This window comes from Rhopilema esculentum, chromosome 9 (assembly GCF_057945365.1).
Source record: "Rhopilema esculentum isolate cy_ngs chromosome 9, ASM5794536v1, whole genome shotgun sequence".
In the NCBI taxonomy this organism is placed as follows: Eukaryota; Metazoa; Cnidaria; class Scyphozoa; order Rhizostomeae; family Rhizostomatidae; genus Rhopilema; species Rhopilema esculentum.
The window spans coordinates 1,892,222-1,907,034 of record NC_142823.1 but is presented as its reverse complement, the minus strand read 5'-3'; the positions used below and the strand labels follow the sequence as shown (position 1 = coordinate 1,907,034).

Sequence of the window (14,813 nt, the reverse complement as noted above, 5' to 3'; positions counted from 1 at the left end):
GAGAATAACCTTTTGTTCATTATATGACGTGATTTCTAAGAAAGCTGAACCCGGAAATAACTCAAAATTACGCTCGAACTATGTCTATACTGAAAGACTCCACCTTCTAGATAATCCTAGAATTACAATTGCTGCCCCGTCTTTACTCAGTCTAAAAATGGTCCTAATTTCTCTAGTCAAAGGACATAGGATGCCCTTAGAAATTCTTCTTCCTTTGGAAATTTTCTGCGGACTGTTTTCATTTTCTGAAGTACAAGTTATAAAAGAGTTTTTCTTTCAATTATAGGCAGGTGAAACAGACCGCCGTGAAAAGAAACCGGATTAGATAACGGGAGAGAAGAAACAAGGAACAATAAAAAGAAGTTCTCAGTAAAGCCATAACACAGTCATTGAAGTTGGTATTAAAAGGCTGAACTATAAAGATAAGGTCAGAGCGAAAGGGGATCGTTCACAATGCTGGTTCGCAGCTCGATTTACGAGCATTTAGAAGAATTTGTTAAAAATGGAGATTCGGCTGGGTTGAAGTTCTTTCTACGATGGGAGCAGGACCGGCGTCGTTATCTCAATCATCGCAACAACGATGGCTTGACTCTGCTACACCAAGCCTGCCTGCTTGGCAAACCCAGAGTCGTACATACGCTTGTCGAATGTGGCTGCGATATTGAAGGTCGAAGTTCTGTAGGCTGGACTGCTTTACACGCTGCCGCACTATCTGGCTGTTTTGATGTCGTGTCCTATCTCGTAAATACGTGTGCCTCAAATGTTTCTGCGATAGATGATATGGGATGTAAGCCGATCGACTTGACTTTAGAGCCACAAGTTACGAACTTGTTGCGCGAAAGTATCGATAAAGCAGATAAAAAGGCAGCAAAAGACACCGAAGTTTTCAAAGAAAGTGTCAAAAGACATTCAACTTATAATTTAAGAACTTTGAAAGGTCGAAGTAATACGTGTCCAACGAAAATTGCCAGCTCTTTAAGTCCGCGAGTTGTTACGAGGGTCAGGAGCGAAACATACATGTCGAAACGAGCTACGTTTGAGAAAGGAAAGGACGATACACATTCCCTACCTGGTGATTTATTTGCGAAGAAAGACAAAAATAACAACGAAACAACGAAAACAAAAATCGAAGATTCGCGGAGAGATTCGGGGATTTACGACGACTTCCTCGAAATGCGACAAATATCGGCAATAGCTCACGCTTCCAAAAAAGTTGAGCGACCGCCCGTAAACTTACAGTCGCGAAGTACTACGGTATGAGCCGTTATGCGTGAAAAATAATGTGTGTAGCTTTATTGTTAATGATAAACGGAAATTTATTTAACAGTTGACAGATGTCTATAATTGTAATATTTAAAATTGGTGTTTTTGCCTTCATTATAAAGGCTTGCGATATAAACGTAATGGAAACTTATTTACTGCCTTATTTTTGAAAAAGTTCTTCTTACACATAGTTTGAGAGCAAACTATTTGCTTTTCTAATAATTTTGTCACTGAAGATGTTATTTCCAAGAACCAACAAACAAGATTGCTAGCAGGAAGTATGATGGGATAAGAGTTGAGGAGAATTTCATTTGTAATGAAAATTTTGAAAATTAATAAAAACATACATTGATTTCGTCACTAGATTCAATAGACGAAATTCCTTGAAGATTTAAAATCCCCGAATCACTATAAGTGATGACGCAACAGACATTAAATAGGTGAACCGTGTCTTGTTCCCGCAAAAATAGATGTCCAACCCATTGGAAGAGGAACCAGTTTACAACTGACTTGAGAAAGTTTGAGAAAAAATCCAACCGAATGAAGTAATGCTAGTAGGCGAAGCAGGCTACTTGATACCCTGGGTTCCAGAGCGTAAAGTGTAACAAGTGGGGCGTCGAGGCGCAACGCCCTTTTTCCTCGACGCCCCGTTTTCTACACTTGACGCTCTGGAAACCAGGGTAGCAACTGATCTGCATAAGAATTTCTAGAGTGAAACATCTTACACCCACGCAGGCACGTAAATACTGGGGGTGTGGAGGTTTGGGATTGTGACACCCCCCAATCTTTTATCTAGTCGGAAAATTTGAGGACAGTCGGAAAAATATAAAGCTGTTGGTAGAAAGCTAGGTTAATCGGAAAAATTTGAATCCTTTGTGAAAATCTAAGTTTTGACTCAAATGACCTTGTGAACTGTAGCTCGAAGAGAAGCATAAGAAAAGTTTCAGTTCATAAAAAAATAGTTGTTTCGTAAAAGGCAGCCCTAAAAATAATGAGAGGCAACGCAATACAGAAAAACGAAGTTGGGTATTAAAATGCATGTATTTTCAACTACATTCGTCGTAATGGGGATAGTGTGATAATCATTCCATCGAATTGCTTCTGAAAACAGGATATGAAATAGTCGAAAACTTTCTCCATTCGAGATCGACCGATAGAAGACTAAACGACCTCATGATTCTTACTTGCGAGAAGGACATTTTGGACGATGTAAATTTGGATAAGATAGTGGAGCAATGGGCAAATCGTAGAAGGAGAAAAATTAACATCTGATTTTTGGACTACATCGTATGTTTTGATGCACTAATTAAACTAACAGTCGTTATGCTCGATCTTCCAAATTTACGATATCTAGAAACTTTATCATACAGTTGAATAATCATCTACGAGACAATTAATAAGGTTTTGTTTGTAAAAAACTATTAGGCCCTCATTAAAAATTAGAATTGACCTTTGTCAGTGGGAAATTTCGAGCCCTTCACCCCCAAAAATATCTTCCCGTGGGCGACTCATGGGACAAGATTAACCGTTGAAGTTGGTTCAAGGTTTTGTCCAAAAATACTTGGACGAAATTATTTGGCTGTACTCGTAGGTATAATTTATTGAGCTCGTCCCTTATCAAAAGTTGTCTTTTTTGGAAGGTCTGTGTTATTGAGAGGTGTTCGTTATTGGAAAATGTCCTCCTGTTTAATGTTTTCCCAAGACTGGCGCAATGAGGAAATTAGAATAAGTTTTTCCAGGTCAACTACCTTTGATTAAAATTTGTTTACATTTATTAAGTTATATGCTATCTAGAAATCGTACTCTCGCTACAAAATTCAAGAGACAGTGATTCCAATTACGGTTCAAAATTACTGATAAACGTACAACTTTGACTGCTTGAAACAGATTAATGATACAAACACTAAAGTTCATTTTTGTACTAATTCGCTTTGAAGGTCGTTCTCCTTAGTATATCTAAGAAATTCAATTTGACAATGAAATGAAATTCTTTTATGATACGCCGTAACATCTACGAATTTCAAGGTCATACATTCCATAGTCATTCACAAACAATTTCCTAATTCTCACGAATTATGGTTTTAGAAATAAATTTAACCATCCAACACAAAGAATTATAGGTTTAGAAACTTGGCACGGCGTTCTGAAACTGAAGCTAAAACTGACAATTGTCATCATCACTATTTTCATCATCTAAATAATTATTGTAAGACACTGTTTCTCTCTGTGTGGAATAAGTCGACTATGTTGTTAAGTTTATACACTTTGCTATATACAATTGAATATGACTGTACTATAAGCTAATATAAAAACGAATGTTGTAAGAGTTGAACCATCAATACGATTTATGTCGCTTCAAAACTTGGAATTTCCGTTGCTTGACTTGAACAAATAGAGATTGAAACATTTGAGCGTATGAATCTTGGAGGATTGCGTCTAGTAACAGGAATATGGCATCGCAATAAGCATAGGAACGTCATTCAGTTGCCATTGACGTATTATCGATCTAAAACGTCCGATTACGTATAGAGCCAAACCATGCAGAATGAAAACTCGCTGCAAATCAACGCCAACTCATTATACAAAGTGACGTATTCATTATGCGATGTTGTTGTTGTTGTTGTCGGTGTCAGCGTTGTTGCTGTTGGTTGTTGTTCTTGTTGTTGTCGATGCTTCAACTGTTGGCATTGCAAGATTCGTCAAATCAGGAGTCTAATGATCTTGCCATAACACAAAAATGTACGTGCTCCTGTTCTGGTAAAGTGAGAGTTTTGAATAGAGTTCCACTCAGTCCAGGAGTACTGACGCCATCAGGCAGATTCTGTAACCCAGACTTCCCACTGCTGTCCAGCACTAGAACCAAAGACGTGTCTTGATCTTTGTTCAGTGGGGTGTAGTATACGTAATAGCTTTCAGAAAGAATTTCCAAGAAAACACAACAATTGCCAAAGTCTTCCTAGAAATAGTTAAGGCATATGCATTGAGGAACCGTTTTTGTTACTTCTTTCAGACGAATCCTCCCATTTTAAACTTGCGTTACCATTAGAATAAATGTACTTACATATTTTATAAGTAAAATTCATACTTCAAAAAGTTCTCTAAAGACAGCTAGTTTCATAGCCAAACAGTTTGAAAATTTCGCCAGTTGTTTTGAAAAATCTATTTGAAATGCATTATTTTGCAGTACAAATAAGTTAAGAACGTTTCAAGTAGCGAAACGGGAGGAAATCTAAGTAGCAAATGTAATGAGAGCATGACTTGCTTTTCAGCGTGAAACTTTCCTGGTTTAAAACAAGTTTATGGAAGCAATAAACCTTTGCTTCAGAGGAAATGATTTGAAAGTGATCTGTTTGACCGATAAGAGGTGGGGGAAGAGTTTAAATTACACTCCTTAGCCATTTCGAAAATAAACGCTCTTGTTGTACAAAATATCAAGTTCGAATAATGTTAAGAAAACTCGAGAAAACTGATGCTGTGAGCTGGGATATGATTAATACTAGGTTAAGGGTGGGGGTGTCATTAGTGGCATGTTTAGGGTAATGAGTTCATTTGAGGCAGAGACAGCAAGAAGATATTTTTTGATCATATCACTGTTGTATTCTCTGTGGCTCTCGCGGCATTGCAATTACTGCAATGACTTTTAAGAAACTCAATTTCACCGCTACGTGATCATGTTTTCTTGACAACTATTTCTTGTCAGTATTCTCGTCAAAAGTCGGCTTTGGAGAACAAATTCAAGTTTACTTGCAATTTTGATTAACATTGTTTTAAAGTTCGTCAGGAATTTGACCACTGAGGGATGAACTTCACATCAGATATCACTTCTCACGGTCAAAAATCTCAAAATGTTTCAAAGCCTTTTGAAAATGAAAGTGCTGCAAAATAGAGTGTTTCCACCACAAACTAGTACTTCCACAGTCGACGTGTTGATAAATATACAATATAGAAAACCAACGATAACAGGATTAGACTCTCGATAGAAGAATCCCGTATAATTCGTGCCACAGTGTAAGACATAAATAATGCAGCTAGGAATGCTGTTGATGCCAATGATGTTAAAATTATTTGAATAAAGGCTTGAGAGCACCACATCGCTCTGAAACAAGGATCTGTAATAGACTATGGATCTGTCGGAATACTTGGTAAATCCCTGCCTCATTCTCATAGATCATTTCGTGCTAAGGCCATATTTACAGAACAACAAGCTAAGCAAGTTTCTTACCTCACGCCCCATCTAGGGAAATTCAGTCGCAATGACCTTTATCAATTGGGTCAATTTGAGGCTACAATACCGTAAATCCTCGAATTGCCTCCCCCCTCGAATAAGCCCCCACTGCTACTGTAAATTTTCGAATTGCCTCCCCTCGATTTGTTGAATTTTGTCATTTGAGGTTGCCTTTGGCGTTTTCTTGAATTACCTCAAAAATTCATACTTTTTGTAATAATTAATTAGATGCTCATAAAGAAATTCCTACTTAATTAAACGAGGTCTTTTAAAATGTCTTCTTAATGTCTAAAATAATTTTGTAAGCCCCCCCCCCTCGTATAAGCCCTCTCGAATAAGTCCCCCTCGAATAAGCCCCCATCCAGAAATATCAAAAATAAATAAGCCCCCAGGTGGGCTAATTCGAGGGTTTCAGTATGTGGGTACAAGACATTCTTGTGTCACTTGCATCACTATAATCTTTGCTGGAAAAACGTAAGGGAAATGAAATTACTTACTTACCCTAGTGGAAATGGTAGACTCCTCCACAGAAAGATAGAGTCCGGTGGAAATATTTCGAATTACAACCATGTTAGGCCCAACTGAATACAGATGAAAAACACCTGAAGAAAAATTCATGTCTGGTAAAAATCTATGAGTACAAGAATTATCTGTAAAAACAACAATGAGTGCACTTCTTTAGCCATAGAGAAAGGATAGAGATTCATTAAAGTTTTTGATATAGATTGAGCATTATATTAACACAACAGTACATTATGAATAGTATTTCATATTTCTAATGCCTCAAATTTTCCTAAACATTTCATTTTAGATTTTCAGTAAAATAATAAATTTATAAAATAGAAGTTAACATGCACAAATTGCAATTTATAATTCGTATTTGATTTTGCCTAAAAAATTGACTGTAATTGAAGAGGATAAATCTATATGTACCAGGTTTCACATTTTCTATGCTTCTTTACTTAATAGATTTTACGAAATTCTTCGGTTAGGCTCAATATTGCTTCTTGTAATCTTAATATCAAATAACAATCAAATAACATGTAATAAATAATATTTAGTCAGTTATATTAAATTCCGGACTGAAAACAGTTTAAACTAAAGCTTATAATAGTTGTTTTGGAATTGTGAAGATCAGTGTTGCTGCACCATACTGCAAAAAACCTTAACAGCATGTAACTAAAAATGATATAAAGAGTACATTGAGTAGACAGTTTAGTTATTCGATACTCTCTAGTGCGTAATCAAGGGGTTGGATGTAATTTTCTTAAAGCTTTCACCAAGGTGTTAGGGCTGTGCTGTAAGGCACGTCTAGAAGCCACACCCAAGACCATACCCATGGTAACGTCCTCTTTAGTTTTATTTGAGTTAAAGATTCTCTATCGTGTATACGAACTCGTTCAAACTTTTTACTGACTCTAGAATGCTAATTTGGAAAATAAATTAAGGGTCAATTCACATTGCCAAGTAAGGAATATATTTCTTTCTATTCAGTAAATAGAATTTCTTTTGCTATTCAGTAAAAAGCCAGTGTGTGTTTGATTGAGCAAATGCCAAGTAAGGAATTCGTTCAACAAAAAATTCACTGGCTTGTTAAAGGGGACGTGAGCCCCTAAGCACTCTCTTAATTTTAACAGGGGGGCTGAGCCGAAGGACAAAACACTCTAAGAAAATCTCGTACACCTTTTGTGAAAATCCAATCGTTTTATATGAAAATTCCCAGAAATCTTTTTGTTTTAGGCAAAATCTCGTACGCTATTTGCAAGAGTGAATCGCCCCTCGGGCTGAGCAACCCGGCGCCTCCACTCCACGACACAACAGATCCTTTGATATTCATATCATTTTTCCTGTTTACAATCATGGTTCTATCGAAGTTTATTATAATCTTAACTATAATCGCTTGTTTGATCATGCTGCAACGAGATTTGATGCTTGTAATAACCAGTATATATAGGCAGACTTGAACAAGAAAGCTGCTCTGAAAAAAATTGAGATACAACTGGAAGACTTCGATGCATTACAAGCTTTATACTCAGAAATATAGACATTGTGACATCTAAACATAGAAAGGAATGAGTATGACTCACCACTCTTGAAGGTTTTTTACCGAGAACATTTTACTATAAACAAGATTGGGTTTTTTCAATTGTTTCATTTAGAAGTTTGTTTAAATCTAAAGGTATGTGTGTCGAACATTTTTGGTTTGTCGCTAAAGGTTGAGGTTATGATATTGGCTTGGCGGCAATTGTGGGTGAATAATGACCAGGGACGGCATTTAATAGAATTACTGGGAAAGTTTGAGGAGATTGGCATTACTCAAACACATTTTGCCGGCCAAAAACTGTAATCTTTAACCAAAAATAAGGCTGCAAGGAAGAAAAAGCTGTAGCCTTTTGTAGATGCACGTTCAAGAAGGAAATAATCGCAGAACCTTTAATAGAAAGTTGGTTGTTTTTGTTATACTTCAAGCCTGTTTTGCTTCTTCTACTATTTTCAATCAGCTTAAATCCAGTCCAGATTAACCTAGAGTCAGCTACTCTGATCCTAACTCTCTACCTTCGTATTGCTTTCACCTTTTCCACCTAATTCCTCATTGTTAAACTTTATTCCTCTTTTGGAAAACGATTAACATAAAACCAACTCCAACTTCTTTGCCATCGTCATGCAGCCTTTTCTAAATGCTCGTTCGAGAAGGAAATATTCACAGAACCTTTATAAAAAGTTGGTTGCTTTTGTTATACTTCAAGCCTGTTTTGCTTCTTCTACTATTTTTTATCCAGCTTTATTCCAGTCCCGATGATCCTAGAGTCAGCTGCTCTGATCCTAACTCTCTACCTTCGTATTGCTTTCGCCTTTCCCACCTAATTCCTCATTGTTAAACTTTATTCCTCTTTTGGAAAACGATTAACATAAAACCAACTCCAACTTCTTTGCCATCGTCATGCAGCCTTTTCTAAATGCTCGTTCGAGAAGGAAATATTCACAGAACCTTTATAAAAAGTTGGTTGCTTTTGTTAAACTTCAAGCCTGTTTTGCTTCTTCTACTATTTTTTATCCAGCTTTATTCCAGTCCCGATGATCCTAGAGTCAGCTGCTCTGATCCTAACTCTCTACCTTCGTAATGCTTTCACCTTTTCCATCTAATTCCTCATTGTTAGACTTTATTCTTCTTTTGGAAAACGATTAACATAAAACCAACTCCAACTTCTTTGCCATCGTCATGCAGCCTTTTCTAAATGCTCGTTCGAGAAGGAAAAATTCACAGAACCTTTATAAAAAGTTGGTTGCTTTTGTTATACTTCAAGCCTGTTTTGCTTCTTCTACTATTTTTTACCCAGCTTTATTCCAGTCCCGATGATCCTAGAGTCAGCTGCTCTGATCCTAACTCTCTACCTTCGTAATGCTTTCACCTTTTCCATCTAATTCCTCATTGTTAGACTTTATTCCTCTTTTGGAAAACGATTAACATAAAACCAACTCCAACTTTTTTGCCATCGTCATGCAGCCTTTTCTAAATGCTCGTTCGAGAAGGAAAAATTCACAGAACCTTTATAAAAAGTTGGTTGCTTTTGTTAAACTTCAAGCCTGCTTTGCTTTTTCTACTATTTTTACCCAGCTTAAATCCAGTCCAGCTAATCCTAGAGTCAGCTACTCTGATTCTAAATCTCCGCCTTTGTAGTGCTTCCGCCTTTTCCATCTAATTCCTCATTGTTGGATTGTTATTCTTATTTAGGCATTTGAAAATTTATTATAAACCAACTCCAACTCATATCCTATCGTCAAAAATCACCGTTTTGTCAGAAAATTCTCAAACATGAACTGTGGGCAAAAATGAGAGGTGAAACGTACCTTTTAGTGAAACAAATTACTGCACCTAAGTACTTTCTGTTTTGTCGAGGGACAATTCTCTCTTATAGAGGAAGTTATAAATTTCCACAAAAGCCAAAAAGACTTCTCCGGATTTGCCGATTTCTCCCAAAGATCTACGAAAGTTTTTATAGAGTGATTTGCTACTCGGATTTTTTCAGTTAAAATCCGAATCTTCAAAGACCAAATTTTGTTATGGAAATTAAAATGCAAACCCTCTGGACGTCTATAAATACTAAAGCATTTTTAAGAAAACTTAAGCCACCCCTTTCTCCCTTGATTAAAGGATTAAAAAGTGCATTGTTTCCAGTTATTATAACAAGAAACAAGAAAAAAAAGTTAGGACTTGCATTGAAATTTCAATGTCACTCATTCCCTTGAAGAATACTTTGAATGCAACTTTTAAAGCACAAATGATAGAATTTCTAATCCATCATTGATTTGGGGGGGGGGGGGAGATAAGAAAATTGCAGAAATTCCATTTTTCTTCAACGAATTTGTCGGGGATTGTAGACAGAACAGGCTGCTATTGACCATTGGAAAAATATAGTATTAGGGTTAGGGTCTGGTATATTTATTTCTCTATGATTTGTTCCTATGTCCCATGACTGCTTTGCACCATCATCCTCAACAATACTTTATCTTAGTGACACCAAAAACTTTTTAGGGTAATCTTTGTTTCTTTAAAAGTCTTTAGTAGCTACAGCCCTGCATAACAGTATCATAAACTGTGACACGCTTCTATTTTATTAAAAGGAGTCAAACAAATTTTGTTGGAAAATATTTCTTTCTGGCCCCCTCTAGAATACATTCGCCACGGCGCCCCTGCGTCTTTGCAATGTGGTTTAATTTAAAAAGGGGAATTTTCCATCTTCTCAAAAGATCTGAGATATTTTAGAAGAGAAATTCTCCTTGTGAGGAAAATACCTTTGCAAATAATCTTTTGATGGTACAGGACTTAAAAATGGTTTTGAAAAAAGCAAAATACCTTTGCTACTAATGGTCGAAAAGATGATTTGAAATGTATAGACCTGTCGCTTGAACACTGTAATGCGTTTAAGAAGTTGTTTCTCAGCTCTTTCTATGTCATTTCAAAATTGAAGTTAAACAGTGAAAACATCCATTCGTTTGATCAATATTGCGAAGAAATTTCGTTGAGACTTTCTATCATCAAAAAGTGATGATTCCCTCAAGAAAACATTTCCCTCTTCTAGGACACTCCCCTAAATGTCGCCAATTTTTGAAATTTAATGGCTATCTGTATATCATTTGCGAACAAGGAAGAAAATCCGAGGGGCAAATCACTCCATCTAAGTCTCGTACACCTTTGGTGGAAATCCTATTGCTCTTCTAGAAATCTCGTATGCTATCAAGAGTGAATGGTATACAGCCAATCAAGGAGACTCCTGACTATTGCAACCCAATTAAAAGCACCTTGACAGTTACGAGCTACACTATTTTTATAAGAATACGAGCCTCAAAATTGGTCAAAAGTTAAGAACAAATTAAGAACAAGCTGGTCTGAGCTTCTGCAAAATGCAATTTTGAACAACATTTTTTCTCGAAATCAAGGATTTTTAGCGATGTGTGGGTGCTTTTTCGGTGAATATTCAAATTTTTCAGCAAATTAAGGCTGTCTCACTCACTGTGTTGGCAAATGAGGCCTGATTACTACCCTAGAGCTGAAAAGCTAGCACTCGCACAACTTACACCCTATTAGATTAAGAACAAATTAAGAACAATTCAGCCTCAGATTTTCGGAAAAGTTAAGAACAGTCAGCCTGAACTTAAATTTACGGGCTCTTATAAAAAAGGCGTGTAATTGAATTAAGGGCACCACAGGATACTAAGGAACTGAAAATCGTAGACATATTGGTGTCATGGCAGTTTTTCCGATGTTCGTGTTCCCTTGTAACAGTTTTAAAGCCAAACGGACAATAGCTCTAGGCAAATGCCTACACAAAAGGAAAATAGATATTTTGGATGAAATTTTTTGAAAAATACAACTGAGAGAGGAAAATCGATACAGTTTCGGTGGTAACCTGTATGACAGAGCCTGTAAATAGGTACTGAGGTTAAGCTTATATTGATATCTAAACAAGATTCAAATTCATGTAATTCAGCAACATACTTGCAATTTATCGAATGTTAAAGGTAATGTGTTCAGCTAAAGCAAGCAACTCTGCGGGGGTTTTTAGAAACAGGTGATTTTTCATGTCATCGTCCTAGTCATTACAGTCGTTCTGTTTATCTACCCTGCTGCGAGGTCAGCTTTTCATGTGAGCAGTTTTGCATCGCAAGAATACTGACCAATCGCAAACCGTTATTCTGATGTTACTTGACATGTTGGGTATACGCAGTCCTTTTACATGGACACATTACCTTTAAGTAATGGTACGATAATGACAGGTAGAAATTTGAAGATTGATCGATACAATATTCTGAAATAAAAAATATACTCAGTTCTTTACTTCAGGCTGTTGTCACCCCTGCATCCATGATATAGAAAACCTATCATGTTGGTTTGATATTTTGCTACTTTCCAGAGCTGTTCGTGATCCACACCCTTGACAATCTTTTGCCAATCTGCAGAGGGTGTTAATAAGTGGGTGTTAATATAAAGCGGTGCTGTGATTTCCCTTGTTAAAGGACAAGTGACACGCTTTTGGCGCCAAATTTTTTTTTCTTTTAACTTAGAGTAAAATGCTGTATGAGAGTGTTGTTGAAATATTTTTCCTTTCTGATTTCGTTTTCCCACTTAAAAACCCATTTGAAATTATGGCGGGAAATGAATCACGTGACACCGTGACGTAGATTGTGATAATTTGTTATTGCTGCTACTGGTATAGAGTGCAATATTAACGTTTACAACACGCTTGTAAACGAATACAGTTCGTCTGGAATTGTCGCGTCGTGTTTCGTAAACTAATCAATTACAGGAAAATTCTGAGTTATCACAATGTACGTCATAGGGTCACGTGATAAAAAGCAAAATCGCGCCCCCTGCGCCCCCTGATTAGAATTTTTTGTTCCAAACCAGGAAAAACTTACTTCTAAAAGATGATCTATAAGTTAATGAAAAGAAAAGATAGGGTGAAAAGTGTGTCACTTGTCCTTTAAGTTTATGTTAAGAGACAGTACAACATTAATGGCGACAAGTGTGAAATTTTTAGCTCGAAAAGTATTGTGTTCCATTTGTAATTCATTATGTGTGATAACATCACGCTACGATGAAACCGCATGATTTGAAATAGGGCACCGTGGAGCTAGGGGGCGGCTTTAGCAAAAAGTGCCAAATATCAAGAAATAAATTACCAGTAAATCTTTTCTTTATACGGTTTTAGCCCCCATCACCTTTTAGACCCCCCACTTTTCTAACGCATTGCATTTCACGATGTTATACTTTTGCATAGGTTACTAAAACACATATTACACCGGCCTTGGAGTCAATATGTCTCGCTTTGCTTCGCTCGAAAATAATTTAAGAATAATCGTGGGCTCAAAATGAAAAAATATAAGATAATTAAGATTCAGCCAAAAAGGGTATTCTTATAAAAAAAAGTGTGTATAAAGAACAAATTACAAACAATCCAGCCTCAAATTTTGGAAAAATGAAGAACATACCGGCCTGAAACTGAATTTAATGGCTTTAATAGAAAGACTGCACGCGTAGAAATGTTACTACATTTTCATACAGTATAACGAAGCCCTTGCCGCCCAGTGAGGTAAATTTTCAGCCCACAAGGCGGCAGAAGCTCTTAAATACTGGCAAGGAAAAACTGCGCATGGTTAATATTCTAAAAAATCTATGATGACCCCTGTCAAGAAATACTAATCTTCAAAGCCCCATCTGGAGTAGAATGATATTATAGTTTGACATTTTGCTAGTAAATATGCCCATTTTCTTAGCTTCAGCAGAACTTATTTAATCACAGCAAACACATTTAATCGCTTACCAAACTCATTATCATAGCACAGATGGTGAATCTAGAATCTAGCCTGATGGTAACACTGATACTTTGGAGAAAAATTCGAAAGAATATTTCGTTACTTGCCATAGTCCGTTTTCTTGTGTCTGACTCCTTGAACTGAGCCATCGCAAAGCACTTCAAGAAACAGTCCATTCTCACATTGAATGCGACGAATCCTATTGGACTTGGCGTGCGCTTTCGTAATCTCGAAAGGCATCTTGTCACAACTGGGAAGGTCCACTGTGAATGCCTTGGAAAAAGAAAGGCAAACCTCAAAAGACATTCTACGTTTGATTCAATTGAAAACTGGTCAATTCCTTTGACCGTTCTCGATCTGCAAATGATGAAATACATCCATCAAATGAACGGGGGCTTCCTCTCTTTTGATCCATGTCGTCACCCTTTGATTACTGCACAGTGGAAAAAGGAAACACGTACCAAACCCAATTTGACCTTGTGGAAACATTGGCTAAATGTGCGTCTTTGTTGATTTTGTCTGATTGAACAGTTTCCCACAAAAAAGAATGCTCATAATTCAAGGTGGTTATATGTCAGGGTGCAGAGCTAATGGGCTTAAAGGTTTCGAAAGCCCGATTTACACGAGACGAATTTTTTCTTGCGAAGCGAATTTTTCGCCGCGAGTGCGCGAAAAATATGCGAAGAAGTAGAGATTAGAAAATTGGCAGCGAATTCGCAGCAGTGGCCGAGCCACGGGGTCCGCCACTTTCAGAAAAATGGTCCTTGAGATTCTTGCAAACCCGAGGAGAGGGGTATGTACGTCACATGTGAATGTCAAAGTCACATGTAAATGACATTTCTTGGGAGACAACAGGTGTATCCTCCGGAACAAAAAGTTTCAAACAGGGAAAAGGGCATGGTCCAAAAAGGCACTGTCCCTGACACACCTTTTGCCCCCCCCCCTGACACACCTTCTAAAGAATGTAAGAGAAACTCAAATCAGCCATTATATTAAGTCATACAATGTTTTTGTTCAATAGGTATCTCTGTGCAATGGCATACAGTCTTGGTGTCTGTCAGAGACAAACGTAGATACTTCAATTCCAGAACTTTTGAGAGATTCAAAACCTTGTTGATGCCAAAGCAACTCCATCTGTGCAGAGCTTCCGTTTACACACTGCTTGCCTGTTAAGAAAGAGGAACACTAATTTCAATATTTACATTTAACAACAAACATGATCCAAGATTAATTTTTTGGTCTTTGACCAAGGCTGACCAGGTCAAAGACCACTATTTCTGTTATACAGAAACGACTGAATCCGTGATTTAATTGAAAGTTTTTATATCATGTTTTGTTACTTGATGACTTCTGTTTGTTGTTGATCGATTCTCACTTGCATTTTGCATCTTTATCCCATAGAATATCATTTTCCTGCTTGTTAAATATTTCTTGAGTTTCCAACCCCCTGCTTTTTGAGTTTCCAAAACCTTTTTCGCTTTTGTTTAAAATATTGAAGTAGTTTACATTT

The 14,813-nt window shown here is 36.9% G+C and overlaps 2 protein-coding genes across 2 annotated transcripts; one reads left to right on the top strand and one right to left on the bottom strand.

Annotated features, from left to right (window-relative positions):
- Positions 1–453: 453 nt before the first annotated feature.
- LOC148959533 (uncharacterized) lies at positions 454–1,414 on the top strand. The gene has a single exon (XM_089110053.1). The coding sequence runs from the start codon at positions 454–456 to the stop codon at positions 1,258–1,260; it is 807 nt and encodes a 268-aa protein (XP_088966179.1). The 3' UTR covers positions 1,261–1,414.
- Positions 1,415–1,539: 125 nt separating this feature from the next.
- Positions 1,540–13,883, bottom strand: LOC135688950 (fibroblast growth factor 20). Its single transcript, XM_065206021.2, has 3 exons — positions 13,411–13,883; positions 5,990–6,090; positions 1,540–4,219 (listed from the first exon to the last, which is right to left on the bottom strand). The coding sequence occupies exons 1-3, from the start codon at positions 13,607–13,609 to the stop codon at positions 3,968–3,970; spliced, it is 552 nt and encodes a 183-aa protein (XP_065062093.1). The 5' UTR covers positions 13,610–13,883; the 3' UTR covers positions 1,540–3,967.
- Positions 13,884–14,813: the final 930 nt, after the last annotated feature.